Consider the following 27,714-nt stretch of genomic DNA (forward strand, 5'->3'; position numbering starts at 1 on the left):
ATAGAACTGGGTTATGTTCATATATGGCACTAATATACATGGATTGTTTGTTGAATGGGCTCAAGCAGTACTGACCCAAAGAAAAGAAGGTCCTTGTTTTAACCTGCAAAATATCTAAGAAAGTGACACGAAAATGCTGTGTAGTGACAAAGACATTAACAACAAAGACAACAAAGAGCAGTAAAACCACAGAAACCTTTTTTCCCACAATCCACACATGCCTATCAAAAGTACACGTGTGAAAATGTGAGTCAGTCAGATGTGGTGGGAGATGTAAAGATGCGATAGGTTTACCCAGTCAGTTTCGAATTGAAAAGATATACTGTAAAGTACAGCATGAAATAAAGTTACAATAATAATGTGAAAAAGAACATAAGATAAAAGGCACAGCAGTACTGACAGCAAGCTTTAAGTGACACATTTAAAATGGGTGATGGAGGATCGTGTCAAAACACTGACGCGGATGAGCGATTTCAAGACTTTTATTTTGAAATCTTCGTTAGTACGTACAGGAAGTAAACAAGTTTTATATCCTGTATGAGATTCTCCTGAACTTTTACTTCTGTATGTTTTGTTATTTTGTACTGTTGATAACTTCACGCCAGCTGGAGCTATGAGCGCCATTATTCCTCGCATAGAGCAGTTGTCTGCTAGAGTGGTTCGGGTTTTGGGCTGTAACCCGGGACCGATGACTCTGCAGGGAACCAACACTTACCTGGTCGGCACGGGCAAAAGGTGACTCTAGTCGAGCCAGTAGTGACGTTTATCATTTTCCCAAAAGGAAACATGAGTAAATGTGTTGTCTGTTTAGCTCATGTGTATTTGAAAGGGACTAGCTGGCCAAAAACTTGACACTCCTTTTCCGTGCAATTTCTTAGCTTTTAGAAATGGGCGCTAATGCCAAATTCCATTTAAAATCTTTTAACTTGAGCATTTTCGCGCTTCTGGATAATAAAGGTGACAGATGGAACAAAGCTGAAAGTGTGAAATTAATTGCCAGGGTCTTTTTGTTTCTTCGGCATATACTCAATATAATAAATAATAATAGTTTGGAGTAATATTTAACAAAAATAGTAGACTACGTTTGCAGTGAAAAGGAGCGCTTAGTTCTCTGTAATGTGAATAAAACAGCTATAAAACAATAGCCAACTATAAGACAGAACAATGGAGTACTCATCGGTAGAGTTGGAATATATGAATATGCATAGTTACCTTTAAAACCCTTTGGGTGAATATATAATGAGCAATTATATTCCAGACGGGTGCTGATAGACACGGGGGAACCTGCTGTGCCTGAATACATCAGCAGCCTGAAACAGGCACTGAAGCAGTTCAGCACCAGCATCCAGGAGATCATCGTCACACACTGGCATCACGACCACACAGGTGGAGTAGAAGATATCTGCAGGGACATAACTGGTGAGCCCCTGAATGTGTGGGTATAGTTGGGTTACTTCACCGTTCATCATTACTGTAATCGTGAAATCTATCTAAAAGCCACCTTCTAATGAAAAATCTGTTATTAGTTTAGTGAATCAAAAACTGCCTGTACTTTTTTGGCTTAGAGACTCAGTGAGTCAGTATTCATTTCTTAGGGTTTTTTTTTATCTTGCAGGTTCTGAGGTCCGAGTCAGCAAACTGCCTCGCTCCAACAAAGCAAGAGAGACAGCAGGAAGCAAAGACTACAATTACCTAAAAGATGGAGATGTTGTTGAGACGGAGGGAGCCACACTCAAGTCAGTTCAGTTTTTACACGTTGTGAATTTATAAAAGAGCATTAAAAATACATCTGTCATAATATACACAGAAGAACAATAGCTCAAAGACTTTTTCAGGGTGAAAATATACAAACCAATATCATGAAATCTGCTGCAGTACCAACAAAAAATAAAATTTGTTAATATTCCTTTAGTTATGGTTATTATCATTCTGCACACTGACATGGCTTTTGTCTGAATCTACAATCAGACAATTGAGCAGAGAGCCATTTCTTTTTCCCAGAGTGCTTTTCACTCCGGGCCATACTGATGACCACATGGCCTTGGTGCTGGAGGAGGAGCGGGCTATCTTCTCTGGAGACTGCATCCTGGGCGAGGGCACGGCCGTGTTTGAAGACCTCTACGACTACATGAAATCTCTGCAAATCCTGCTGGACTCGGAGGCTGACCTCATCTACCCTGGTGAGCAAGGATACGCTGATGCTTGGCCCTCTGTTTTATTTCTTAAAAAACCCTCTGGATAATGTTTTTCCCCCCCCCCCTCAACCTGTTTGCACACAATCACACAATGTGGTACATCATCACTACACCAGTGAGAAATGTATATTTTAATAAAAAAATGTAGGTAAGTCTAGTTTGATACACCATTCTGCAGATACCATGCTGTATCACAGATCATCGTCTCCATTATATTAGATAATGGTGAATTGTTTTTCCATATTTATTGCGAGGAGTGTTTCATGACATTGTTATAAGTTACTCTATGACTTCCACTTCTAAGATCCGCACCTATTCACTCACCGAAACGCCTCGAATAATTCTTTTTTTATTTTTAAACCAGTGAATATTTACCTTATTTTCAAAATAGCTGCCAATAAATTGTCCGTTGATCGACTTTACTTGTTTCAGAGCTACCGGCTGTGCTTCTTTGAGTTCTGCCTCTCTGACGTGCATTCATTTAACAAAGTCTTTCCGATGACTGGAGAAAAAGCTTGCTGCTGCTGTTCTCTGTGCAGGCCACGGACCTGTGGTTCAGGATGCTGGCTCTAAGATCAGACACTACATCAGTCACAGGGACCAAAGAGAACAACAGATCCTGGCAGCCATTCAGGATGGAGCAGGAAAGCCTTTCAGTTCCATGGAGCTTGTCAAGATTGTGTACAAGGTCAGGAAAAACCTTCTTTTCCTTTGATGCTGTTTCCAGCTTGTTGTCAAAGGTAGACTGGGTAGACTTCTACCAGTAATTCTACCATCTTTGACCATGGAAGCAATCTAATCCCTTCTGATTACATTCTAAATGGGCTGGCACTGCTGTACTTGTCTGATCTTGTCGATGTTCACACTCATTGCAGAGCATTTGTTTCTGCTAATCAGATGATCAACAATATTACAAGAAATAGACTTAAAAAGAGAGAGATTAATAATAACTCGGAATTAAATGCAGAATTAAACGGTTTCTTGAAATGTTTCTGTTTTATTAATGGCTGCCTGTGAAGCACTTTTCTCAGCTCTGGTGGTTTAGCATGTGCTATACAATTGACTTTGACCTTGGCCTGATCCCATACAGACTGATCTGTTTTGAGGCTGGATCACAAAAAAATGACACTGAAACTTGTGTTGCTTTTCTCTCAGGACACACCTAAACACCTGCACCAAGCAGCTAATGTGAACCTGGTTCATCACTTAAAGAAGCTGGAGAAAGAAGGCAGAATCAGTCTGGGTATGGTCTCATTTACTTCCTTTACAAATAAGTTCCAGCAGATACTGTAATGATTTAAATATGATCCAACAAAATAGACGTATCTCACCATGTTGTTTTTTTTAATGCCTCAGCTCTGGCAGCAGCTCTTTGTTGCTGCTGGGAAATTTCTGCTCATTTGGTACAAAGGTTTGCTTGGACTCAAAGAAGGCCTGATTAGATTTTGGTGACCAAAGATCAAAGTCTTTGTGACTTCACATCCATCCTATTCTTTCGAACGTGATATATCAGGAATATCTAGGGAGGGAGGAACATGATTATATCAGAGATACGTGTTCTCTTAGACTCATAGATGAACTGATAAGAAATCAGTGGTCAAAGTTCAAGGTAACTGTGACCTCATGAAACCAATTTCTGTCCTGTAACAGATGAGTCTGAATAGACAGGTTGTAAACTTCAACATGCATGGTGAGCAGAGGTATACGACTGTGAGTTGGTAGTTTTAGTTACTATACTTTAGGACTGCAGGTTAATTATAACTGTGCTGCTGTCATTTAGAAAATTTGGCTGTGACACAAATGTAAACCTTTCTTTCCCGCAGTGAACGAATCTTCACAGAGCAGCAAATGGAAGAGCAATCTGTGACGTCCACTGACAGTGAGATGAAATGGAGCGTTGGGCTGGGATTTTCAAGATCAACAGCTAATGATTTTTGAATGCGAGATGATTGCTTTCAGCGCTATGTTTGTGCTGTACACCAGTGCTGATTGAGAAATGTTCTAGAGGAAAAATCTGTTGTATTAGTCACACCCGTTGCTTCAGATATTTCACAACTCAAAACACACAAGGCACAGAAAACAAAGGGACTCACCAGGACTGAGCTGCAGCCTGTGTTATAGTTAAACAAGGCTAAAATTTGCCTCAAGGTCAGCCGCCTGTGGCCGCATGAAGAATAACCTCATCCCCTAACACTTCCCCTGTCTCCCCCCCCCCCTAATTAAAACTGCTTAACTGATTCTATGTCTTCTTTTTTTGAGTTGAGGCTGTTAAAGTGAGCTTTTTGTGTTGATTTAAAAATAATTGTCAGCATTGTCTTCCATTTAACAATACTTTCTTGTCATGTAAGTGGGATGAGTAGGCTTTATACAGTATAAAATGAATGTACTGTACTTTATTTTACTGAGTTTTGTATATAATGAAGCCCAGAAAGTAAATAATCTCATAACATTTGTCATTGAGTTGTTATTTATGAGGCTGGCACTTCCCTATCACAGGTGTGTTATTGCAATATCTCAAGAAAGGTTTCATGTGGGTAAAAGGAAATTCATTGCTTAACTGTTCAGCTGTTTCTGGGTATAGAATTTTTTTATGCAGGCACTCGGTTAAGAAAGATTTGTCAAATAAAGCATAAAGTGTGTGTATGGGAATGGGAACTGGGGAAAATAAAACATTTTGGTGCTTTCCCAGACTGTTGACCGTGACACAATGAGAAATCTAAATAGTGATGTGTACAGAAATATATTTATATTTTATATCCAGCTGTTTTCTCCCTTTGCGAACTTTAAGCCGTCTGTCTTTTCAGTCATGTTAATGAATCTCTAAACTTTGCACTGGAAATGCTGCACACACACAGTCAGTCGCTAGGTGGCAGTATCTCTTAATTTTATGGCAAAATTCATCGTACCATGGTCAGTTACAATAATTTGCATTATAATTGTTCTAGTTTTTTAGAAACTTGTTTTAAAAAAATATTATATGTAAATATGCGTTGGAATACTGTGAAAAAAAAGGTTAAAATTAAACTGTGAGTGAATTATGTACATGGACCTCCATGTTTCCCTTTTCAACATTTTGCTCATTTGGGATTCAGTTGTGTCTTTACTGAAAATCTCTCACCTTACACTAAAAAAAACTGCAGTGCATAACTAATGCAGGACATTTGATGGACACCTAACACCTATACGGTGTATTGTGGACAGAAATATAATTGTAGGTTTAATTTGTGAAATACACTTTCACATATATAGGCCACTGTCAGAGCGTCTAAATCTTAGAACTGTATGAGCATGTTTATGGCATTCACTAAGTATTGGCAAAGGGAGAACATGTATTTAAGAGACTACAGGAAAATATTTTGTAAGTTACTAACTACACCCTACATACTATATCTGGAAGCAGCGGTGTCAAACAAGGGGGGCAGAACCAGCCTGCAAGAAAGAACCGATCTTGCTCACTGGATTGTTTGCAAAGTTTTAAAATTTCAGTCAAGTTATTCATAATTTCGCACTGCAATACCTGGTGAGTCACTGTCAACAAAGTTCTAATTATAGATTAAAATACTACAGCTGTTTAATTCCAAGAACTCTTACTTCATGTCACCTGTTCTGGTCTCAAACTTTAGGATTATGGGACTTTCTGAGTTGCATCAAAGATGGTGGAATTCCTAATCTGTTGACTATGACTGTGACGGCCGGTTGTTATCTTGTTTTATATTTTGGCCACCCCCATTTTTTATATTAATTTGTAATTTAGGTTATATTAACTTTCTGTTGTCTTATACAGCTGTTTAAATGCGCTTTATAAATACGTCTTAATTAATTATTTGCACATCTGCGTTAAACTGTAATGCACACGTAATACAACATATTGCTGAAACTGCGTTTTTAAAAGTATCATACGTCGTTCACCATTTGTTCTATAAATGTGAATGTTCCCATAACGAAAAAGAAAAAAGGGACTTTATATGGGTGTCTTATTTTGGTGGTTTACTTTTCTTTTATCGCAGTCAGAACTGACAAAACAAAAAGTCACAAACTATCTCACAAATAAAATAGAAATAAAAATTGCATTCAGGGCTTTTAGTTCAGTTTTCCCTTTGAATAACTAGCTGACGGGAGTTTGCGTGCACGAGTGAGGCTGAGAAAGGGCGAACTGCAGAGACACCCAGCTCTGCCGTGTGGTAATGAGATGAGTGGAGGTGGGGGTGGTGGCGGTGGAGACGGAGGAGGGGGGTCTACTGGTAAAGATAAACAGCCGAGCCGAGGAGCCTCTGAGCCAGATGAACATGGCGGCTCCGGTCCAGGACGCCGCTGCCGCTCCGTCCCGCTGACCGACATCTCCCCGACGACATCCCGCACGTCAGGCACCCACGGTCTCCCAAACTCTCAGGTAAGTTTCCCGTCATTCTCTTGACCCCCACTTCTCCCGTTAGTCCCACCTCCAAAAACACGTATTAACGTAAGGGCTCGTGCAAAGTGTCCACTAATTTAAATCGAGTTCTATACTAAAATGATGTGCATTTGTTGTTGTTTCATGTTTTTTTGTTTTCCTTCATGGCGGTTCTACATTTTTATTGGGTAGTGAAAATATACCACAGGGTTAATTAGTTGATTACAGGAAATAACGTTATGTTCGTCCAGTATTTAAACGCGCAGGTCATTCATCCGTGTTCACGAACCGGGTCTGACGGCGAGTATACTTCGCTGTGTTTATCGGCCAAATCGGCTGATTGACAGCTATCACTACTGAAACGGGGTTTCGGGCGAAACTAGCTCGGTGGATAAAAATGCTAATTTCCGTTGGTAACCTGCCAAATCCACGACTAGGGTTCAAATGTTCGGCAGAAGAAGTGAACGCAGATTGGCTCTGCTGTTTGTTTAAGATGTTTAAGCAACCGTGTTACAACGGCACAAATATCCCAACCAGGACTTCGCCGTTTAACTTTTAACGGTTAGCTGTTTAAATCCCCTCTTCCTGATCGAGAGAAGCGACAACTGCTGGTTTATGTGAACCTCCGCTGTAGCCACAAGCGTTCAGTGCTTGCTTGTTGCTCCTGTTAAAGTTTCATGTAACCACCCATAATTAAACCCTCGTTGATCACAGATGGGTTTATCAGATTAAGACAGACATATAATTGTTTAACAGTGAACATTTTATGATATTGTCACACTGGTTCATATCGCTTTGACTTCCTCAAGCAACTCAGGCGTCAAGCAAAACAAACGCAAGCATACACTTCCGGTTTGTAGTTTCAAAGTAAAACCAGAGACGCTCTAAAAGAGCTGTTCCACTTCCTATTACTAATCCCATTGAACAGAAATTGGCTGAAATTCTGCAGCGGGCCCACATAAATTATTTTATTTTTGGAAATACAGAACACAGATCTAATATTTGTTTAATGTTCAGACTTATAAAACAACTTTTATGTCCTTTTCTCATAAAAACACTTCTGTTAATACATGCTAAGTAATTGTTTAGAATTTGTGGCACTTTACCAAATTAAAACAAGTTGTTAAAAGCAAAGTCAACCCACAAGATACATTTTAAAGTGTGTACATGTAGCAGCTGGTTGTGGTGGTCTAACTGCCATCAGGAAATAAAATTTTCTGCTTTTGTTTCAAGTTTCAAGCCTGAAACTAACATATCAGCTACAGTGAAGCAGTTCACAGCCATGTACCCAAGTCCCTCAAATACTTATTTCACTATAATTAACCCATAAACAAAGACCATAATGGAAATGTTAGAAGAAAAAATGTTTAACCCATAAAAATTGCTGGGATACCTCTATAGGATGCTATCAGAGGTCCAGAGAGCTAGTGTTCTTCAATATATTAAAATTTCCATGTTTTTGTTGTTAATTCAGTTTAAAGATACAATTGTAGGTAGTTCATAACTTATGTTATTTCATGATGGTATAATTCCAGCATTTAGTAGAATGATGTCACAGTTTAAATGGCTGTTAATAATAGATTTTTAATAATTAAAAAACAAGTGTCTTTTCCTTTTCTTCCATCTAATTTGACATAGTTTATCAGCTAGCTCTACTGTGTTGTGAGGGGATGCTTATCTCTCCAGAATGTGTTTTTTTTTTTTCAGGTTTGAAGCTGCAAACAAACAATAATAAAAAGGCTAATTATCTGAAAGAACATGTTATTTCAAGTGATATTATCGTTTTAGTCCAGTGGGAATAGTCGTAGGTGAAAATCCATTAGAGACTGGTAGATGGATAGAAACTACTGACATTATTATCGTCATCATTTTTTTTAATGTATTTAAAGTCATAACAGGCTATACTCTGTAAAGATGGGAGGACGTCTGCTGGTTTGTCAAGAAGGGCGTTGTGTGATTTGTGACCAGGCGTTTAGGAAATGAGGGATATTTACATCAAACTTGCGTCTTTTTTTCATGATATATGATCCTTGAGAGTGCTTTCACTTTTGCTTTTCCTTTGTTATATGTGTATGCTGTTAAAAGCCAATTTGCAAAGCAAAAGCCAAATGATTTGCACTTTAGAGTGGCCAAGTTTGAGATATTACAATCATCCCTCTTATATATTCAGCAGATTGCTCCTTTTTGGACTACATAGCATGTGTATGTATGCTAACAGGACAGCATAGAATGAGGAGTGCGGCTGTGACAAAAACATGTCGTGCAGGTTTACGCTGAAAAGAAACACTCACAGCCCAGAACGTATTGTCTTGCAGTGAGGTGGGCCTTTTTAAATGCAGGCATAAGAATTTGTCTTTATTTGCTGTTGTGCTGGTTTCTCTGTGTTTGCTATTGTGCAGGTATCTTACTACAGGAAACCTGACAGTTTGCCTACGTGACAGGTGCCATCTGATTCCTCTGGAAATGTTATCTTTGAGGGCTGGGCTTATGATTTTTTTTTGGGCTCTTTTAGGCTTATTTGCTCTTCCCGGCACCCAAAACTGAACTTTGAAAGGGATTGCAACATGTAGGCCAAGTGTTCAGGTTCTGTTTAACCCTTCTTTTTGTACCTTTTTTCTCTCTAAGGGGTTAAGAGGCATTATGCTATTTATGCATAGAAACAGTCAGGCAGCACAAAATACTGTGCATGCTTTGTTTTAGTCAGGGATTCACCTCTATCTGTTTGCTCTGTGTTTTTGTAACATTTTCATTACAGTTACAGAGTAGTGTCTTGTCTGATTAAATTCTAGCACATTACAATACAATGTTCAATGCCAAAACTACCTTATAGTGCTGCAGCAAAGTGCAGGAATGTACTTAAGTCCAAGATCTTAACACAAATTTGGCAGCCTGCCCAATGAGGGATCCTTAGTGGCTTGAATTCACTAAACCACATGAGGGCTCAAATAATGTCCTGACCAATGACGGCAGCAGCAGGAGAAGGAGGAAGGGCAAGGCTTGACTGTGCATTTCTCCTCAGTTTGTTTTCTATGACGTTTTATCCTGGGACAGCAAGGAAATAGATTCACACATTTAAATCATAGCCATCAATCCCTGATGTTATCCTGGTCTTGGATTTAAAATAAATCTAGTCCTAATTTAATGTGAGTGAATTAAATCAGATATAGACGTGAAAGTAGTGACAGACTATAAAATAAACATGCCAAAATTGTAGCTGTAGCAAATTCAGGTGGTGAGCACTGGGTTCCGTATCTACTTAAGAGCAAACGTTGCCTTCAGTGTTTCTCACCCACAAGCTGATATTGTTAATTTGGGAATGATTTAGGGGGGTATTTAAATACCAGCACAACTGGTTCATCTGTACATCTACTAGTATTTACCAAGGGGTGTATGTGTGGGTGTGTGCATGCTTGTCGACTTATCTGTGTTTGTTTATGTCTGTCTCCTCTCTCTGCCACCAACTTATCAGACACACTCTGCCCCTGGCTTTCTGTCACGTAGCAGAGACAGTCGCCTTCCAGGTCTGATCCTCCTGAGACCAAGTGCTCTAATTAACCACGCACACACACACACACACACACACACACACACACACACACACACACACACACACACACACACACACACACACGCACGCACACACCCATGTCACTGACTCCCCTGAAAGCTTCCTGTGGTGCCTGAAAACCATAATCACTGTAATATTCCCTCAGCAAAATGAATCTGCAGGATATTGTTACAGTATCTGATGATAACATACGTTTTACTTCTAAATCAAAGTGCATTGACTTGCAGATTTGAATACAAATTATCTCCTTAAACATTACTGAATAATAGGAAGTAACATAAAAGAGTCTTAGAATAGACTTCATATATGAGCGTTTAAAAGGTCAGACGATGTATTGGCTCATGCGCATTTTTTAAGTTATCTTGAATAAGTAAGAGACGATGCTTTAGATTGCAAAATGTTTAAGGCAGCCTATTTTGTACAATCTTTGTAATTGTTACACAGTTTCTAAATTAGTTCTTTCTTATCGTGCTAGATGTGACATACGCCAATACTTTATATCTGCGATAAGCTAATATCAGCTGATATCAGCTAGCCAATTCACTGGTTTTTATCATCTCTGTTGACACATTCAGTAGGTTATTTAACAAAGTTCTCCTTTTATTTATTTTTGTCCAACCATATTATTTTATTTGACCTTAATGTAAACAGTGAAAAGCCTTGATAAGGGTACTATATAAACCAGTGCAAAATGGAGCACATTTCAGATTGGAGAGCTGTAGTGAAAAATAGGTCTCCTTTTCCTTCTACAGCATTTGGCAGTATGTAGTGATATGGCTTTGTTCTGCAACATTCAGATACAGTGCATACACGATGGGAGCAGCAGCACCCTGACAATAGACATAACACTGATTGATGCAGGTATTGTAGATTCCACACTGACAAGTATATGAAGGCCTTCCTCGGCCTGAGTGACAAGAAGTCATGTAAAAAAGGATGCTTTTGGGTCCATGCTTACTGGTTCCATATGAATTAAGAGGGTAAATAGCAGCCAGATGCTGCTAATAAAATATGCTTCATTTTAGGTGTTTAGCACAATGCTGGAATTTCCCAGTGCTCAGAGAAACTGCAAGAAACACAAGGGCTACATCCTAGACTCTGCAGGCGTCAGTTAGCATGTTAAATCCTAAAGTACAAGGCCTGCATAGAGCCCTGTGAAAACTATATTTTTCACATGAGTGTTCATTAACGTGCCTGCCTTTGGGACCATTTGGGCTTTCATGTAAGAGACTGCACTATCGATTACCCATGCGTCTTTGAGGCTAATTTCTATAAAAGTATAACCCTTCTCTGTGGTGTTTGCAGATCTCCAGATAGATAATGTAGTATGATCCCTACATAACTTTCTGGTTGTGGCTTCCATGAACTATGACATCACCTTTACTCATTTATAGTGGCATTTGACGTGTGGGCCAGCCATTTTCCAAATGAAAAGTTTCTTAACTCCAAAAAATTAAAAATTGTTTCATCACTGATGGACTGAAAAAGCAATCATGGAGGTTTTTCAGTTTTGGGTAGACTATCTCAACTTTCTCAACTAAATTATTTCCACAGTTTCCCTCAGTGCCATCTGGAAATTTCTGTGCTCCTGCACTGAAAAATCGTTTTCTATTCCTATTCTATTTTGGATGCATGGGTCAGCATGTGTCGCAGTTTGAATGAACAATGACTAATGTGTCAACCACAATAGCGGCTTAATACAGACTCAAAGTTTTTTGGTCTACCACCTGTTTATTTTAAAAGGCTAATACTTCTAAAGGCTAGATGTGTTTAATAATTTGCCACGATTATGATTTAAAGGACTTAAAGTTTCAGATACATCAAAACATTTGAATCATATTTTTAAAATGTGATCATATTTTATCCTAATGACAGGAGCTGAGAGAACTGAGGAGAGGAGCTCTAATACAACAACAGCAACACATCATTGCTCAGATACTAGCCAAGGCGAAGCACTTGTAGCTATTCTTGCAAAAAGTATACATACTTATTATAGATATACTGGAAACACTTGTTTTGTTTTTTGTTTGTTTTTTCTCGCGGTTATAGTAAAACCATGAGACCTAAGGCATGCTATGAGGCATCTGAAAGTTAAGGATAGTTGTACAAAGAAAAGCTGTTCTTGGGAGATGCAGAGCAACGGCTGAAAAATTCTTGTTATTGTTAGGGGAGCAAGTCAGATCTACATGTCTGTTGCTTATGACTCAAATATGATCTTAATTCGAAATTCAGACAAAGAATAGATTGCAGCAAAAACCACAAGTATTTTGTAATTTCTTGACATGGTGACTGCACACAACAACAGGAGGGGCTTTCATTCATATTCCCTTATTTACCGTATGTGTACCTAAAATAAAATACTCGTGGACTGGAAAGTTTGATCAGTCATCGTCATCATAAATCACCAATGTGTTTCTTCGAAAAATTTTAAAAGACTCTACTGTACTTTGACATATGATAAGATGATACTTATCATATGTCAAATAAGTATCATATATCATGATACTTGTGACTGTGGCCATGATTATAAGACAGTGTGGTCAACACCATTAAGAAGCATTAAGAATTATTTAGTTAATTAATAATTGTTTGTATTGTAAATGATTACATCAAAACCTGACGTAAGCTCAGACCGCCTACAATTTAAATGAAATCTTTTTGTTTGTCATGTATCTGAATGATAGGAAGTCTTTTAGACTCATCCAATACTATTGTTTTTTAATTTGTGCATACTTAGATTTATACTTGCTAAAGCCTCATATTTGCTTCAGATAAATCTTGGAATCACTTCAAAAATGTAGCCCTTTCCCCTTGTTGTTGGTATATGATAGTGCTATCATAGTACTCATTTTAGTACTGTAAGCTACAGTGTTAGCCAGGGCACAGTTGTGGAAGTTTACATGTATTCATGATGGTAATTTGAGGCTTTTTATGACTTTTCTGAACGGTTCTTTGTCTGTTTCAAGATTTTTTTATTCAGCATACACCTTTGCCAACTTTAAAAATTAGAATTGGGTCCACAAGTTTAAATTTATTTTAGATTTTGTCTGGTTTAAACATGGTCAAAAGTACACATACAGGCACATACAAATATAAACATGCATACATAAAACATTTTTAATCAGTTGTGCTGAAGGTTCTCTAATGTCTTTTAAGTTGACTACAACTGCTAGTTTCTCTTTGGCAGCATAAGAAAACATTTGTTTGACACAACTCACTGGTTCAACCAATATAGAACAATGAAAAAGTCTAAGGAACTCAGTGAGGTTCTAAGAAGGAGAACTGTAGATTTATTCAAGTGTTTCCAAACGCAGATTCTGGGATGATCGGTTCAAATAATTTACGTAAATGCAAGTGGTTCTGATATGCCACCACTTTGCCGATGTCGGGAAAAAGACCTAAACTGTTGACCTCAGATGAGAGGGAGGATGTTCAGAAACATTTTAGGATTCAGCAAGGTTCAAACCTGCCTGGGTAGAGAGGGTGCAGGGCAAAAAAAGAAACCACTGCTCCAAAATCAACACCTTCAACTTCAACTGCAGCTGTACATGGACAAGCCAAATGTTCTTCCAATGATACATTGCACAAAGGGCATGCAATACTGAAGAAGGAGGACTAGCTCAAAATTAATCAATTTCACCTCAAATCAGCTGCTAGATGGTGGAAACTTCGGTGGTCCAATAGGACAATGATCCCAAACACATAAGAACTGGTTTTGGAATGGATAAAGGAGGCTGATGTTGGGCTTCTGGAATGGCCTTCCCAAAGCCCTGACATTAACTCGATTGTAAATTTGTGGACTATGCTTAAAAGCCAGTACTTTAATGAACCCTTTAGATCTGTTTTTTTGCAGTGGTTTTGACAACTGATTTAAGAATAGCAAAGAGAGCAATCAGTAATGCTTACCACTTAAAATACACTTTTGTTGAGGCTCTTTCAAACTTGGGATGAATGAATAGCATCTCAGGCAAGATTTATGTTTCTATTTTTATTTTTTCTTAGATTCATTATTGACTAATTTGGGAAATATGCCTAAATCCAAATGAATACTGTAATTTGAACTAATAAATGTGGAAAGATTTGTCCTTCTAAACACAGTTTTCCATCACCAGTTTACTCTTAGATTTAATTTGAAAGTGGTATTTAAAGTGGCAGAAAAAAGTCTTAAAAGTCTTCAGTTTGACTTGCTTAAACCACATATGCTACAGTGAGACAGTGAAAGTCAAATTTTAAAACTAGCAAGTATCAAGACACCTTCTGGCAGATACATTTACAGTCATTTTTTTCTCATTTTTTTTTATAAACACTGAAGACTGCAGCTGGCTATGAAAGCGCAGCATGCAGCCTCACATGATTTGAGTTTCTGGCTTTGAATTCACTCTCTCTCAGCTGTTGTGTTGTCGTGGCAGAAAGTCTTAGTTTTACAGTAAACGTCTGTTGCATATAAGGGATACATATAGCAGATTAAAGTGCTTAAACAAAGCAATAAACCAGCATGTTGCCACTCAGCTGAGGAGCAGGCTGCAAAGCTAACTTGCCTTCCTATGTGCAAACCATATGGAAAGCTGTGCAGGGTTGAAGCAGTAGACCCGTGAGCCAAGTGTAGCAGGTTGCATAACAAGTGCTAATTTGGTTAGCTGGAGCTGATGGCGGCTGTAATTCTCCAGCACTATGACAGCAGAGCTGTGTTACAGAGAGAGAGAGAGAGAGAGAGAGACTCCACAGGCTTCCAGCTGGATAATACAAGCTAATAGCATAACAGGCTTTTGCAGAACAAACGCAGGCCATGGCCAGAGCTAATTGTGTTGTTCATCACAGCCTTTTGGTGACAGACCATTGCTGCAAAGATGACAGTAAAGAGGTTAAGCAGCACTGTGGCCAAAATGCATATTATGGCTTGATTAAGTCCATTCTGATGTCCATTTGTTACTCCGATCCTATTCTCACCATGAGACTCTGGAGATGAATCAAAGTCACGTAATGACAAGTTATTAAATTCAGGAAATAACTGAAAAATTTTAAAAGTTTATAAATATCCTTTTGTCCAGTTGTGATCAAAGAGAGGTCATCAAAGCTGAGCTTCTTGTGTTTTGGTTTAGCATCACATCTGTGGCTGAGAGAGAATAATTAGATTAAGAGTAAAAGCAGATGACAGGGCTGCTTTTGAAAAACTTGTCATTTTTAAGAGTTACTTAAGTCATTTGTGGCTTAAAGGTAATTTTTGTGCAGTCTTAAGATGAATGATTGAGCAGAATTTGTAATTAGTTGACATGCTAACCTCCCTGAATGACTGTGGGTGCTTTTGTTCATATTCACAAATTAGTCATATGTTTCACATAACATTATAAGACATGGGCGGAATCTCACAGTTTCACAAGAAATTTGATGCATAATTGTGAACATTGCAAATTGCAGATGGGCTGTTTTTGCACATCTTATATGGGATTATATATTTTGCGTTACTGGCCAGGATTATCAGCCTATGCGTCTAACTTGTGTAATGTGTTAGACGCATAGGCTGTATACTGTAAACCAGCTCTGAGCTCGGTGTAGCTGTGGATGTCTGTGTTACCATAGAGCTGCTTAGTAACAGAAATTAATCACAGTCAGGAAGTAGGCCGTCTCTCTGTGTGGCTCTCATTGACTTTCTGTAGCTCCCTCTCACTCTTCCCTCTCTCTATCTAACAGACACTCAGTGTGTGTGTGTGTGTGTGTGTGTGTGTGTGTGTGTGTGTGTGTGTGTGTGAATGTGTGCATGTCAGTGTGTATGTGCGTGCTTGGTTACCACAATGTCTATTATGCAAATAATTAACAGTGTAACCCTCCATTGCTAACTACAAAGTTTGGTCTTTACACAATTGCCATGACTCTGTAGGTGCAAATATGTGTTTCTTTGTTTTTGCTGAAAGCAAAGTTCAAGTCACTTTGGGGGCCCATTGTTTATTTTTTTAAAACAGCCTTTAGAAATTATTTGCATGTTCTTTCCTTTGAGAAAAGGCTGTTTCCGAAAGGGAGAAAACAGTCCAACTGGTTAATCTGTATTTTACTGGTGCTTCAGTGTGCATCTTACTGTCTTGGTTTGTTCTACTTGAGGTCCTGGGTAAAATGACTGACAAAAATGTACCCTTTGCAGTACCTAAGTTTGCAGTGCACAAAGTGGGCTGGGTGACAGCCACAGGATTTTTCTGTCATCGTGCATGTGCGCAGGAAGAACATTTGTGCTTGCATGTGTGCTTGTGCAATTCACAAAGGAGTTGGGTAGAGATCAGCTGTCCATCTTTCCTCCACAGACACTGACACACTCTGATGCACACACAAACTGACAAATGCACACGCACGCACAGCTATCTCAGTGGTGGCAGGTGCATGTTAAAGTGCAGTGTGGTTTGAGTGTGCTGTGTCCAACTGACTGAGAATGCTGCTGCCACACGCACACACACACACACACACACACACACACACACACACACACACACACACACACACACACACTAAGTAACAGTGAACAAATCGGGGGGAAGAGCAAGCAGATGTTTCAGATTTGGCCACTGACCAAAAAAAATAACTTCTTCTTTTTAGTACTTTTCATTTGGTGTTCTTGATTACAGTAACTACACACACACACACACACACCACAAGCATGCAACACATTACCACTGTGCTAACGATCTCGATTTGGTAGGTTTGACTCTTCCATTTATTTCATCTATTTTAACTTGTTAAACTTTCAAGCTGCAACATATTGCATTATACACATCATAATGTTTTTAAAACTGGTTGGTCAACCCTGTCCATGCCCACAGTGAGCAATGCATGCGGATACCGAGTACTGATACCAGTTAAATGACTGGACTGTATTCTTTTACTACGAGGAAGCAATTGGGAATTGCTCTTTTATCTGCAAGGCAATGTCAGGCTTGGCTTTCGCTTTCCAGACTTTGTAAAACAAATTGTAACAGGCTTATTAAGTCTAGTAATAAATGACAAGACAACCAAGATGAATTCAATCTAAAATAAAAGTAAAAAGTGTGTATGTTATTCGCCTAATCTTTTTTGCACTAGTTTCATTTCAGCTCAGATTTAGAATCTTCCCTGCCCACAGCTTTCATTTCATACTAGTTTCTCCTTTCGCTGCTCTCAGTCTCGCCGTGAGTGCACCTACACACAAACACAGATGCACATGCACACATGTGTTTACATGGAGCTGACAAAAGGCAGGCGAGGTGAAATAATATTAATCAAGTTGACAAAATGTTAATGTATGTGAAATAAATATTTCCCAATAAGTGTTAGACTGAACATTGCAAGAGGGAGAGTGCAAGAGCAAGTGAGAGAGAGCTATGTTAGCTCTCCTGCTAGCAGTGCATTGCTACTGATTCATACTTTATTAAACACACAACAACATAGGCTTGAATTGCATAGATTGGCCCAGCTGTCGGCTTTTTGAGTCCGGATCAGTCTGATATTGGATCAGTACATCCCTGTGGCCGCATTAGCCTTTATTCCTATTTTGTGACATATTCTTTTGTTTGATGCTTCACATTATGTCTCTAAGGGAAAACAAGTTTCAGCTTCCTGCATCGAACGCTGAATTTGTTTAAACATAAGTACGTGAATGTTCATAGCCCCAAACCTCAGTATTAGTGAAATTGTATTTATAACTTATTTACTACTATGTCAGAAGTGGAAAAGAACAAAGTCACAGTAACAGTTCTTGTCAAGGACTTTTGGTAAAGATGTACAGAAAATTATGGAAAAATACTGAACGCTTCACTTCTACAGTCGGAGGATTTTGCAGGTCTGTTATGCTGTTGCACTGGACGTGTCGCTTCTGTGTTGAATTCTTAGGGCACGAGATGGTAAATCGTCACTCAAACCCACAGTGTGGGGTTTTCCTTTAATTTGCCATCCCTTTTAACACTGAGGGGGGAAGAGGATGTGATTCAACACAGAGAGTATGTGATGCATAATAGTTCCTGAAAAAAAATGAGTTTTTACTTGATTACAACAGATATATATGTGAGGGAGGGTGACTGAAATCCAGTAAACAGGTAGGCTCTTTCTGTCTTTCCACAGCAGCAGGACATGTGACCTACACTTTGGACTTTACACACACGCACATAGTTGTCTGCAACATGAAAATGAAAGGGCACGCTGTAAAATGGTTCTGAAATATCTGATCGTTAGGGAGGGATTTAAGTAGATTTCCACTACACTTCAGCTGTTCAAATAAAAGGAGACCAGTTGTTTCATAAAATAGGATGTTTCTTGAATATGAACCAAAGCCAGTGGGAACTCGATGAACCTGGAGCAGCACCATACTGTTCCAGGTCAACCTCACGGTGTGAAAAAGGCCTCCGAGCTCTCGGAATCTTCCTCCCAGGCAGGGTCATTGTCTGGGAAAAGCTGCAGGTATCCTTGTTATTGTGGGCAGGAGTGCGATTTCCAGCATAACTGGTGGGTGATGATTAAGGTTAAATTCTGCTAAATGATTTTACCCTGTAAAAGACGGCAGCATATTTAGCAAGCACACACTCTTACACATTTGATCTAGGCGTGCCCTGCATCTGTACTTGATGATGGGTTGACTCTTGTGGTAAAATGAAGTGATGTGTCTCACTTAAGTGTGTCTCATGCCTGGAAAGTGATAATTATTCATGCACTTTAGCAACTCAATATGATGTCAAAAAACGTTCACTCAGTACTTACGGGAATGTCTCATCAGTGTTTGTGTTTGTATGCCTTTATTGTTTAATATTAAAGTTACATTACTAGTTTTGGGAAGTTCTCATCCTGTGAAAATACGCTTTATGTTTCTGAGAAAATAACCTGATGATGTCACTGGGGTTGTTATACCTGTGAGCCTGGAGACTAAACATTATTTTATAAGCACTGGATTTTGAAAGACACATCTCCGTTTACATCTTCATAGTCACACAAAATACATTGACGTATGCTAATTTGCGCTATGAGAATGATCCAGTGTCTTAAGAGCTTCATCTGTATTAGGGATAAAAAGCTTCGCCAACTTGGCTAATGTTGCGTTGATTTTTGGCCATTTCCAGTTTCTTACAATTTTTCTCAGTTTGTGCCTAAGCTGTTCATTATACATGCAATAATTCATTGTCCACGTGTCTGTATTTCTACGAACAAGATGACATGCATACATTTTATGGTCCTTCAATCTGGGATCCTGTTTTCAAAGTATTACATAGTAATAGACACAGTAAACATAGTAATAAAAGGCTGAAAGAAATGTTATTAACGAAAAAACTATTTTTAAAAGACAAGCAAAGAAACAAAGATTGTGCAGATTCTAGGATCAGCTGTCAGACACATTGCTATTTAAGAAATCTGTTTCGGCCCAACCTTTCAAACACAAACTTAACATTTATCTTTGTTTTTGTTTCATGTGTCTCACAGAGATAACTGAATGATGTTGCCATATCTTTATGGATGTTTACCCATGATGCTTTGCAAATCAGGTAAGCAGAATCTTTATGTTAAGATAGTGTTTTGCTGTATTACAATAGGATGCAATACAAATATAGCATATATCAGTACATATATATGTTAAATTACAATGCAAGTGATACAGAAAAAAAATTTATTTAGGGATGCAGTGGAGTTCAACATGCAGATGCACAGATTCTATAAAACACTGAATTTTATTTGAGTTTTTTTTGGTTTGTATGTTTGGTTTTGTGCTAAGGGAAGCAAATCTCTGCTTTAACAACACAACTGGCCTGTGTTTCACCCCTTCATCACACCATCCAACATCATTTATCCGGTGCAAAACTGGGGTGTTACATCAGATATATTGACCACTGACCAAGTTAAATTCCTACTTACTTGCCAATATACTGACATTAGCAGTGATGATATTGGCCAGTGACAATGGTAGACCATTGTACTGTAACGGCACTCTTGTTTGATTTTCTATAACCAAATATAATTAAATAGCATATTGCATGGCCAAATATCAGTGCCATGGCATCGGGAAAAGTACATTTGCAGGAGAAGTTCAAAGGTCATTCCTCAGTCAGTGTATTTGTGATGGAGTTCAAGTCCTTTAAGATTCGATTCAAGTTTATTCGTTGTGCTACACATGTACCCTTCAACCGGACTTAAGGGTACTTTCACAGCACTATAACAGGACTACTCATCCACTTTTGCACGTCAGAGTATAATCGCCTTCTAACACGGCAACTTGCAGAGTAGAAAATGCAAAAAAAGAAAACAAAACCCCAAAGTTTTCAGTTTCACAGCACTCATCATTCTGCCACTGTGAGCTTAAACTTTAAGCTCTTAAAAAAAAACAACCATCTGAACATTTGGTTGGGATCATTAAAACTTAAAACATGAAACTAAACCAAAAGGAGCATCACTGGATCAAAGGTAAGGAACACCGTCAGACATTATTTACAGCAGTTCATAGAAACCACAACAGCTCATAAAGCAAAACAGGGACATCCTGACATAAGAACATGGAAAGTGAAAACACAGAAGGACCGTATGTTTTAAGCGAGGGTGACAGTTAACCTAGCAATTTTTGTGCGAGTATGGGGTAGCTGTATGTGTGCGCAAAGCTCTTAGAGCTTTAGCCATTTGTAAAATTACCTCTTAGTGTGTGTTTGTCTCTTTTTTCTGTGACTCATTTCACTTGTGTGTGTGTCTGTGTTTTTGCCATCTCCCTTCATGTAGGGCTTATTATACAAGCAGGGACAATGCTTATTATGCAAGTGCTGAATGTAATAGTCTTTCTCTGTCACTCACTGGCTTCACTGTTTCTGACAGACATCTCTTTCTGCTTCAGTTTTGAAAGTTGTGCGCAAGTTTGAATAATAGAAAATGTATGTATGTATTTATTTTTTTGTTCTTCTTGTTCGCCAAAAATAGACAGAAATATTCAGGCACCCGTAAATTCTGACAGCACTCACATTTCTCATTTTGCCAAATATTTGCAGTTTTTTGAACATCTGCATGTAAGCATTGCAAGTTTGTGAAAAGTGTTGCAACTAGTGATAAAGTAACACATTTTGTACTTTGACTGTTTTGTAACAAATGTCATAGACGGTAATGATTAGTGTATTTTTTTAAAATAATAAAAGCCATCCAGAATTACAGAACAATAGGCCATGTAAATCATCCAGTGCCTAGAACGATTGTGAGCGAGAGGAGGGAGGAGTGTGTTCCTGTGTTGTGGGAGGAGACAGGGAGGAGTGTGTGTATGTGTGTGTTTCTACGTGATGGGGGGAGGGGAAAACAAGCGAGAGAGGGGGAGAGAGAGAGCAAGGGGGAGGGAGGGAGTGAGAGAGAGAGGATTTGCGGCATGTAGTTTGTCAGCTGTCATTAGAGGCAGATGACACACACATACACACAGACACACACACACACAGGAATAATCTCACAGAGAAGCGAGGGGAAATACAAAACGAGTGTATGGTTGTGCGTGTGTGTGTGTGTGTATGCTGTGAAAACCAGTGTGTTTGCCCGGCCGGCATGGGATGTTTAGCCGGCTCTGGACCTGTTATGGACTGTTTTAACCAAAGCAAAGGTAAGCAATGCTCAGACTCTGATCTGCTTCGTTCTGTTTCATGCTGACAGCAGATTAAAAGGCAAAGTCTATAAGGTTGGTTGACACACTATATTTAAGAACACACTCTTTTTTTCCATATGTCTCAGATAATGACATTAAACAGAAGCAATGTTTAGCAGTGTCGTCAGCTACTTCTTGTTAACTTGAATCAATCAGAAGTTATGTCCCGCTTTAAAGCACCTGTCAGTCACTCATGCTTTGATTGGACATATCTGAGCTAATGTTTATTTAATGTGAATGACAGAAATTAACTTTATATTATGTTATCCCCATGTTTCTTTATTAGCCCACAATGATGAGTTCTGATGCTCACAGTAGGTGTGACTATCCCAGTCATACTTGGACTTTGAGCTGTCATGTATTGTTGTTGTGGTTTTGTGTGTGCGAGCGTGTGTGCGAGCGTGTGTGTGCATGTTGCAATGGGAGTGGTTATGAATGACTGGCCACACACGCAGAGTGCACAGTCAGCAGGCCCGAAGCTGCTCTGTCACCTGAGGTCTAACCAGCCAACTGTTTACTCAGTTTTCTGCGCTTCAATAACAACTGTTGGTAAAACTCACCCAGAAAGCAGCAAGTTGGCCGAGTGTAAAATTCACAGGTTTGTGAAGTCGCTTTGCAAATGCTCAGTTTCGTAATGACAAGCTCGCAGTTAAAGGGAAAAAAAGGGGTGGACTTGTTAATATTCTTAGCTAGTGAGGTGTCAGTTCAGTTTTAATCATTTTAACTAATTCCCAACGGCAGTTTTTACACAGGATATTAAATTTCAGTAGAGGAACACTTAAATAAATCTTTAGTGTACCAGAATGTTTCGTTTCCAAGTGAGCACAGCGATCCACGTTTGAAAAATCCATGACTGCTTTTCTCACAAAGGCACACATACCAGCGCCAAACTTGAGCAATCTTAGAGGTTAAACTTTGAAAGACAACTTTCTGAAGCACAATGCAAACAGCTGGCGTTTCATGGGGTCACTGGGCTGTGACTGCATGTTAATTTTCACACAGACACTAGCTGCTTCTGCTGATAAGTCACTCAGGGAGCTGAAGGTGGAGTTTGACCTCTGGGCCAGTAGAACAACGTGAAACTCCTCTGCTATCTCTATCTAGGAGTTTTTGCTTTCACTTTGTGTGGCTTTTTTAAAGTTGCCTACCTCACCGGTGAATTCGTCTAATCATGTCTGATATGAGCTGTGGTGTCTTCCCATGTCATAAAAAGGGATTTACTGCTAACTGCAAAGAAAGCAGCATTTTAGTGTTTAGCACAGTGTTTAAATTGGATAAAAGTGGTAAGGTTTGTCTTGAATTCTGCATATGTTATACAATGAAGAGGGACCACATCACTCCAGACCTGGGAACACTGTACTGGCTCCCTTATCTCTCAGAATTGATTCTTTTAAAAGTCACCTTGCTCAAAGGCTTAGGACCAGCCACTGCCTTGTGTCCTTTCTACTGCTGGGTAGCCAAAATCACACCAAAAATGAGAACTGGAGATGCTCCCTCATTTTCAGCTAATATCCTACTTGATGATATTAGTGATTTAAACATTTAAACACCCATTAAAAGCAGGGCTTCTCCTGTCACAAACTGTTATGACAAAATGCCTTTGTGTGTTGTGTAATTGTTATCGTTACTTGTTTGCTCTTTCATCAAACCTGCATCCTCATTTTTTTAGTGCCGCACATGTTGCATGAAAGGTGCTGTACAACCAAAGCAGTATTACACTACAGTATACTGAAAGATCAAAAGAGCTTTGAATGGCTTTTCAGAAGAGTTTCAAACCACCGGCCCTGTACTGTGAACTTGAAACTTGAGCTGAGAAGAGGCAGAAATCATATTTAGGAGTCCAGATTTCATGATGACATAAAACAATCACTTTATTTCCGTCTGTGTCTCGACAAGCACCACTTTTATGTTTTGTGTTTGTTTTTAATGCATGTAGGATGATTCTGCACATTAGAGGAACATAAGTTCTCCTTTGGTGTCTTTCCTAAACTGCAGTGCCGAGGCGGCCCCGATGTTTTTGTTCTGTGCTGTTAAGCAGCCGCTCAGTTTCAGTGTTTACAGCAGAAACTCTTTTGTGTGTGTATGTGTGTGTGTGTGTGTGTGTGTGATTATCATCATGTTTGTCCATGTAGAAGCATGGCGTTTTTGTTTGTGTTTTAGTGAGTGTGCATTAGTGTGTGTGTGCGTATTCGTGTGTATGCACTCGCAATTGAGTTAGCATCCAGGCAGGCATGTTCAATGTTATTGATTCCTGTCTATAATCGATCACGCTCTCACATTACATGAAGCTGCACATGCCGAGTAATGAGCAGCTGCTGGCTATCTAGCCAGCTAACAAGCCATCTGTGAACAGTTTATTTAGAGTTATTATTTTTAATGTCCCTCCATTTTGATGCTATGATAATTACTCTGGCATTTCTGCACGGCACTTGCATCAGATCATCTTTCACTCAGCTGATTTTCTTGGGTTTCTGTCAATACAGTTGAGTTTCTGCTTGTTTTGCCTCTTGTTCCCTTTTCTAACTTTGGGAGAATTATAGAGACAGAGATGTGCAGATAATTTGCTATTTAACTCTAGTTCAAATTTGATCGGATCATTCTAATTGTAATCTATTAGTAACAACAAGATTTTTCTCAAGTTGATGTGATGACGTTGAAGATGGCAAAAAAAAAAAAAAAAGGGGGAACAGAAAGAAGACTGAGCTAAGTTGGCTGAGCTATGGTGGTGGGGGTGATTATTTAGACAAAAAAAAAGGAGTGCTGGTTGAAGTGAGCCAGTTTGTACAGCTTGGTTTTTACGGGGACTCACTTCTCAGCACACAGAAAGGCATTTGCTTTTCATTCCAACACAACAGCGTCAAAAAGTCTTTGGAAACTTTGACACTTCAATAAAAGAAGGTCTGGGCAACCAGGTGGCAAGAGAGGTAACTGTGACCAAATGTTTGACGGGCTTGATTGGCTGAGAAACTCCTGTGTGTTCAGGTGGAAAACCGGCTGTAGGGATAGACGTATACTCGTGTCAAATTTGCATCCACTACATGGGCGTAATGGATACACTGGAAAGAAACAACACTGTGAAAGCTGAAGTGGAAGTCAGACTGTGCAACCCTCTCAAAGCCTTTCATAGTGTTTTTTCCTCTTGTTCTTGAGGTGCAACATCTGTTCTGGGATTTCAAATCTTTGATGTACAGATTTTTTGATGTTAAAAGAAGAAAAAGAAGAATTACAAAAAGAAAACAAAAGAGAAAATTTCATAATATTTCAATTTCTTGTTCCCTTTCATGAGGAAATATTTTGCAAGAGGTCAATTAGCTATACCAACAAACGATCATATTTATTGAATTAAACTAAAGATTTACTGACATGTTGGAGCTGTGAAGACGATGCTGTTGGATGATTTCGTTTGGTCTTCCAACAGGATGTTGATTGAGGTGTAGGATAGTATTATGACCTAAATTGTTTGAACAGCTCTTTAGCTATATCCATGTGTGTCGTAATGTTAGCTATGCTATGGACTATCCAATTAAGATGAAAGGCTTGATATAAGCAGGAAATAAAAAAGCTCTTCTTAAATAAGGCTTAGTGTGACATCTGTATCAAATATACATATGTCACATATGATTTATGTTGAGGAAACAAACAAAACAGAGTTTGTTTAATCATTAATCATTACTGGACTGAAATTTAACATCAATCTAATTAGGTTTGTTTTCTTCTTATTTGTTGACACGCATTAGGGTTTTTTTTTCATATGGTCTTATGCTCTCAAATGCTTCTTTTCTGAGAGGTTAGTGGAGCAAGAAAAGGAACGACAACAGAGTTTAACACACAAAGGTGCAACAAGCAAGAAAGATGGACAGTTTATATAGTTTTTGACATTTAGTTTCATTACACTACAAATACATTTTTGTATATTATGACTTTAGACTACAATGCAGCAAAGCTAATGACCAACAAAAGAACAAACATGAACAAGAATAGCCCACATAACTGGTTATTCCATGTATCATGGCCATTTCCCTAAGTGGCAGCAGTATGTGTGCATCTGCAAAGCTCAGCAGAGCACCTGTGTGTTATCATCCTTAAGCCGTGTTGTAGAATCTATCCTTTTTGGCACATATGTGTAGTCTAACTGGTAACTGGTGTTAGTGCTGATTTGTGTTAGCTCAGTTAAACAGCCTACTGGAAAGTCTAATATTGTTTGAATATTTGCTGACTCGGCTCCAACGAGCCTCAGGCGTCAAAAAAGAAAGCAGCTGTACCAGTTCATCCACTGCTGTCTTTCTCTTTGTGGCGACTCTTTCTAGTAAATCAAAAGCTATTTGGTCATTTAAGGTAGTGGTTACTTGAAATGACTAAATAGTTATTGAAAGCAAATATTGTAGCTACTCAGAGAAATAAAGCTAGATATGCACAATACAAATTGTCACCAGTAACTGGAGAAGAGCCAACCATAGAGTCACCTGCTCAGCATCACCGTGGCACCAAACAGCCGAGATGTACATAAAGAGATTGGACTTGTTGACGTGGACACGCCAACACGTAGAAAGCCACATACACAAACACGCTCACTGTGCATATGTCGCAGGCTTTTCAGTGTGGGAGAAGCCAGTGTTCTTAATCCAGCTACAGCAGGGTATTAAATCTACTTTATGTTTGTGGGTTTTCTGGCTTTTAGACAACAGCCTTAACAGTTTACAGACACCAAAGGGAGGAGGGTCCTTACTACCAAATACCTCTGTCAAGCCCACTGGTGTCTGATTGCTAAATTGATCCTGATTTTTATCATTTAGTTCTTTGTTTTTGCACTAGCAGTAGTAGGGAAACAAGGCACTGAAGTACTAGTCTTCTATTATAGTGGACTGTACTGCATTTGTAGCTGTGACTCCTCTTCACAGGTTGCATTCATAAAAATAATTATTCGGTTTTATTTTTTTTTTTCATTTCTAGAGGTTTGAAAATAAAATTTAATATTGATCTGCAAGGAATAAAAAGTAAATTAAATTCAGTTTTATGTAACACCAAATCAGGAAGACATTGGCTCAAGGCATTTTTATATTGTGAGGTAAAGACCCTACAATAATACAGAGAAAACAGAGAAAACCCCAACAATCATTTGACTCCTTTAAGCAAGCACTTTGGTGACAGTAGGAAGGAAAAACACCCTTTTAACAGGAAGAAACCTCCGGCAGAACCAGGCTCAGGGAGGGGCGGCCATGTGCTGCAACCAGTTGGGAGGAAGTTAGGATGAAGACACGCTGTGGAAGAGAGCCAGAGATGAATAATAACTAATGATTAAATGCAGAGTGGTGAATAAACATATTGTGAGTAAAAAAGAAACACTCGGTGCATCATGGGAAGCCCCCAGCACCCTAGACCTACTGCAGCGTAACTAAGGGAGGATTCAGGGTCAAAGGTTTGTGTAAAGTCTTAAATATCATCCTTTGTCATCAACCTTTTTGAAGGTGTACTATAAGAGAGAGTATAATAACTACTAATAGTACTACCTACCATGCTTATATGCTTCGCAAATGTATGAAATTACACATATATATGTTAATTATTCATCCTTGAGGTGACTCTTTTTGTGTTTTGGCGCTTTATACATGAAATGAATTGAATCCGGATGGATTAATGTGTCTGGGAGGAGTGATGCATGCATACTTTATGATCATTATAGTAAGATGTAAAACCTTTTCACAAAATGCAAAGATCTCCAGGAGGAGCTTCAATAGAGCAGCCACCCACGGCGAGCTAAATTGTGCGTAACATTAACTGACGGACTCAATTAATTTCTGGGGATAAAAACTCTGACATTTGCACAGTAAATGTATTAGGACATTAAGAATAAACATGCAGGTTTTCCACTATTCCTGCAAAAAAACAAACAAAAAACCACATTAGCTTTAATTTTGTGCTGTCAGTCATTGCATAAGACTGCGTGGTCGTTGTTATTTTTTCT

At 38.9% G+C, this 27,714-nt stretch overlaps 2 protein-coding genes across 5 annotated transcripts in view; both read left to right on the forward strand.

Moving 5' to 3' along the window:
• Positions 1 to 515: 515 nt before the first annotated feature.
• On the forward strand, positions 516 to 4,883 carry lactb2 (lactamase, beta 2). Its single transcript, XM_085439654.1, has 7 exons — positions 516 to 735; positions 1,259 to 1,419; positions 1,616 to 1,736; positions 2,002 to 2,180; positions 2,735 to 2,883; positions 3,351 to 3,438; positions 4,019 to 4,883. Exons 1-7 carry the CDS (start codon positions 614 to 616, stop codon positions 4,060 to 4,062), a joined length of 864 nt encoding a protein of 287 aa, XP_085295780.1. The 5' UTR covers positions 516 to 613; the 3' UTR covers positions 4,063 to 4,883.
• Positions 4,884 to 6,332: 1,449 nt separating this feature from the next.
• The window catches only part of LOC146687143 (nuclear receptor coactivator 2-like), a 56,550-nt gene continuing 35,168 nt past the window's right edge, over positions 6,333 to 27,714 (forward strand). For 3 of the 4 annotated variants that reach the window (XM_085438235.1, XM_085438238.1, XM_085438237.1), the window contains exons 1-2: positions 6,333 to 6,585; positions 19,577 to 19,638. The gene's annotated coding sequence lies outside the window, so the exon portion shown is untranslated. Of the gene's footprint in view, positions 6,586 to 19,576; positions 19,639 to 21,502; positions 21,711 to 27,714 lie in introns of those variants that run through there. The other variant, XM_085438236.1, reaches the window with a different exon arrangement.

The sequence above is a fragment of the Copadichromis virginalis genome, linkage group LG18 (assembly GCF_057382275.1).
Source record: "Copadichromis virginalis isolate Kocher_CV1m ecotype Utaka linkage group LG18, C_Virginalis_male_GT1.1, whole genome shotgun sequence".
Taxonomy (NCBI): domain Eukaryota; kingdom Metazoa; phylum Chordata; class Actinopteri; order Cichliformes; family Cichlidae; genus Copadichromis; species Copadichromis virginalis.

Coding starts and splice junctions, on each gene's coding strand:
- lactb2 (XM_085439654.1), top strand. CDS start 614: ATGAGCGCCATTATTCCTCGCATAGAGCAGTTGTCTGCTAGAGTGGTT. Junction 2,181..2,734: donor GGCTGACCTCATCTACCCTG/GTGAGCAAGGAT, acceptor TTCTCTGTGCAG/GCCACGGACCTGTGGTTCAG. Junction 3,439..4,018: donor AGAAGGCAGAATCAGTCTGG/GTATGGTCTCAT, acceptor TCTTTCCCGCAG/TGAACGAATCTTCACAGAGC.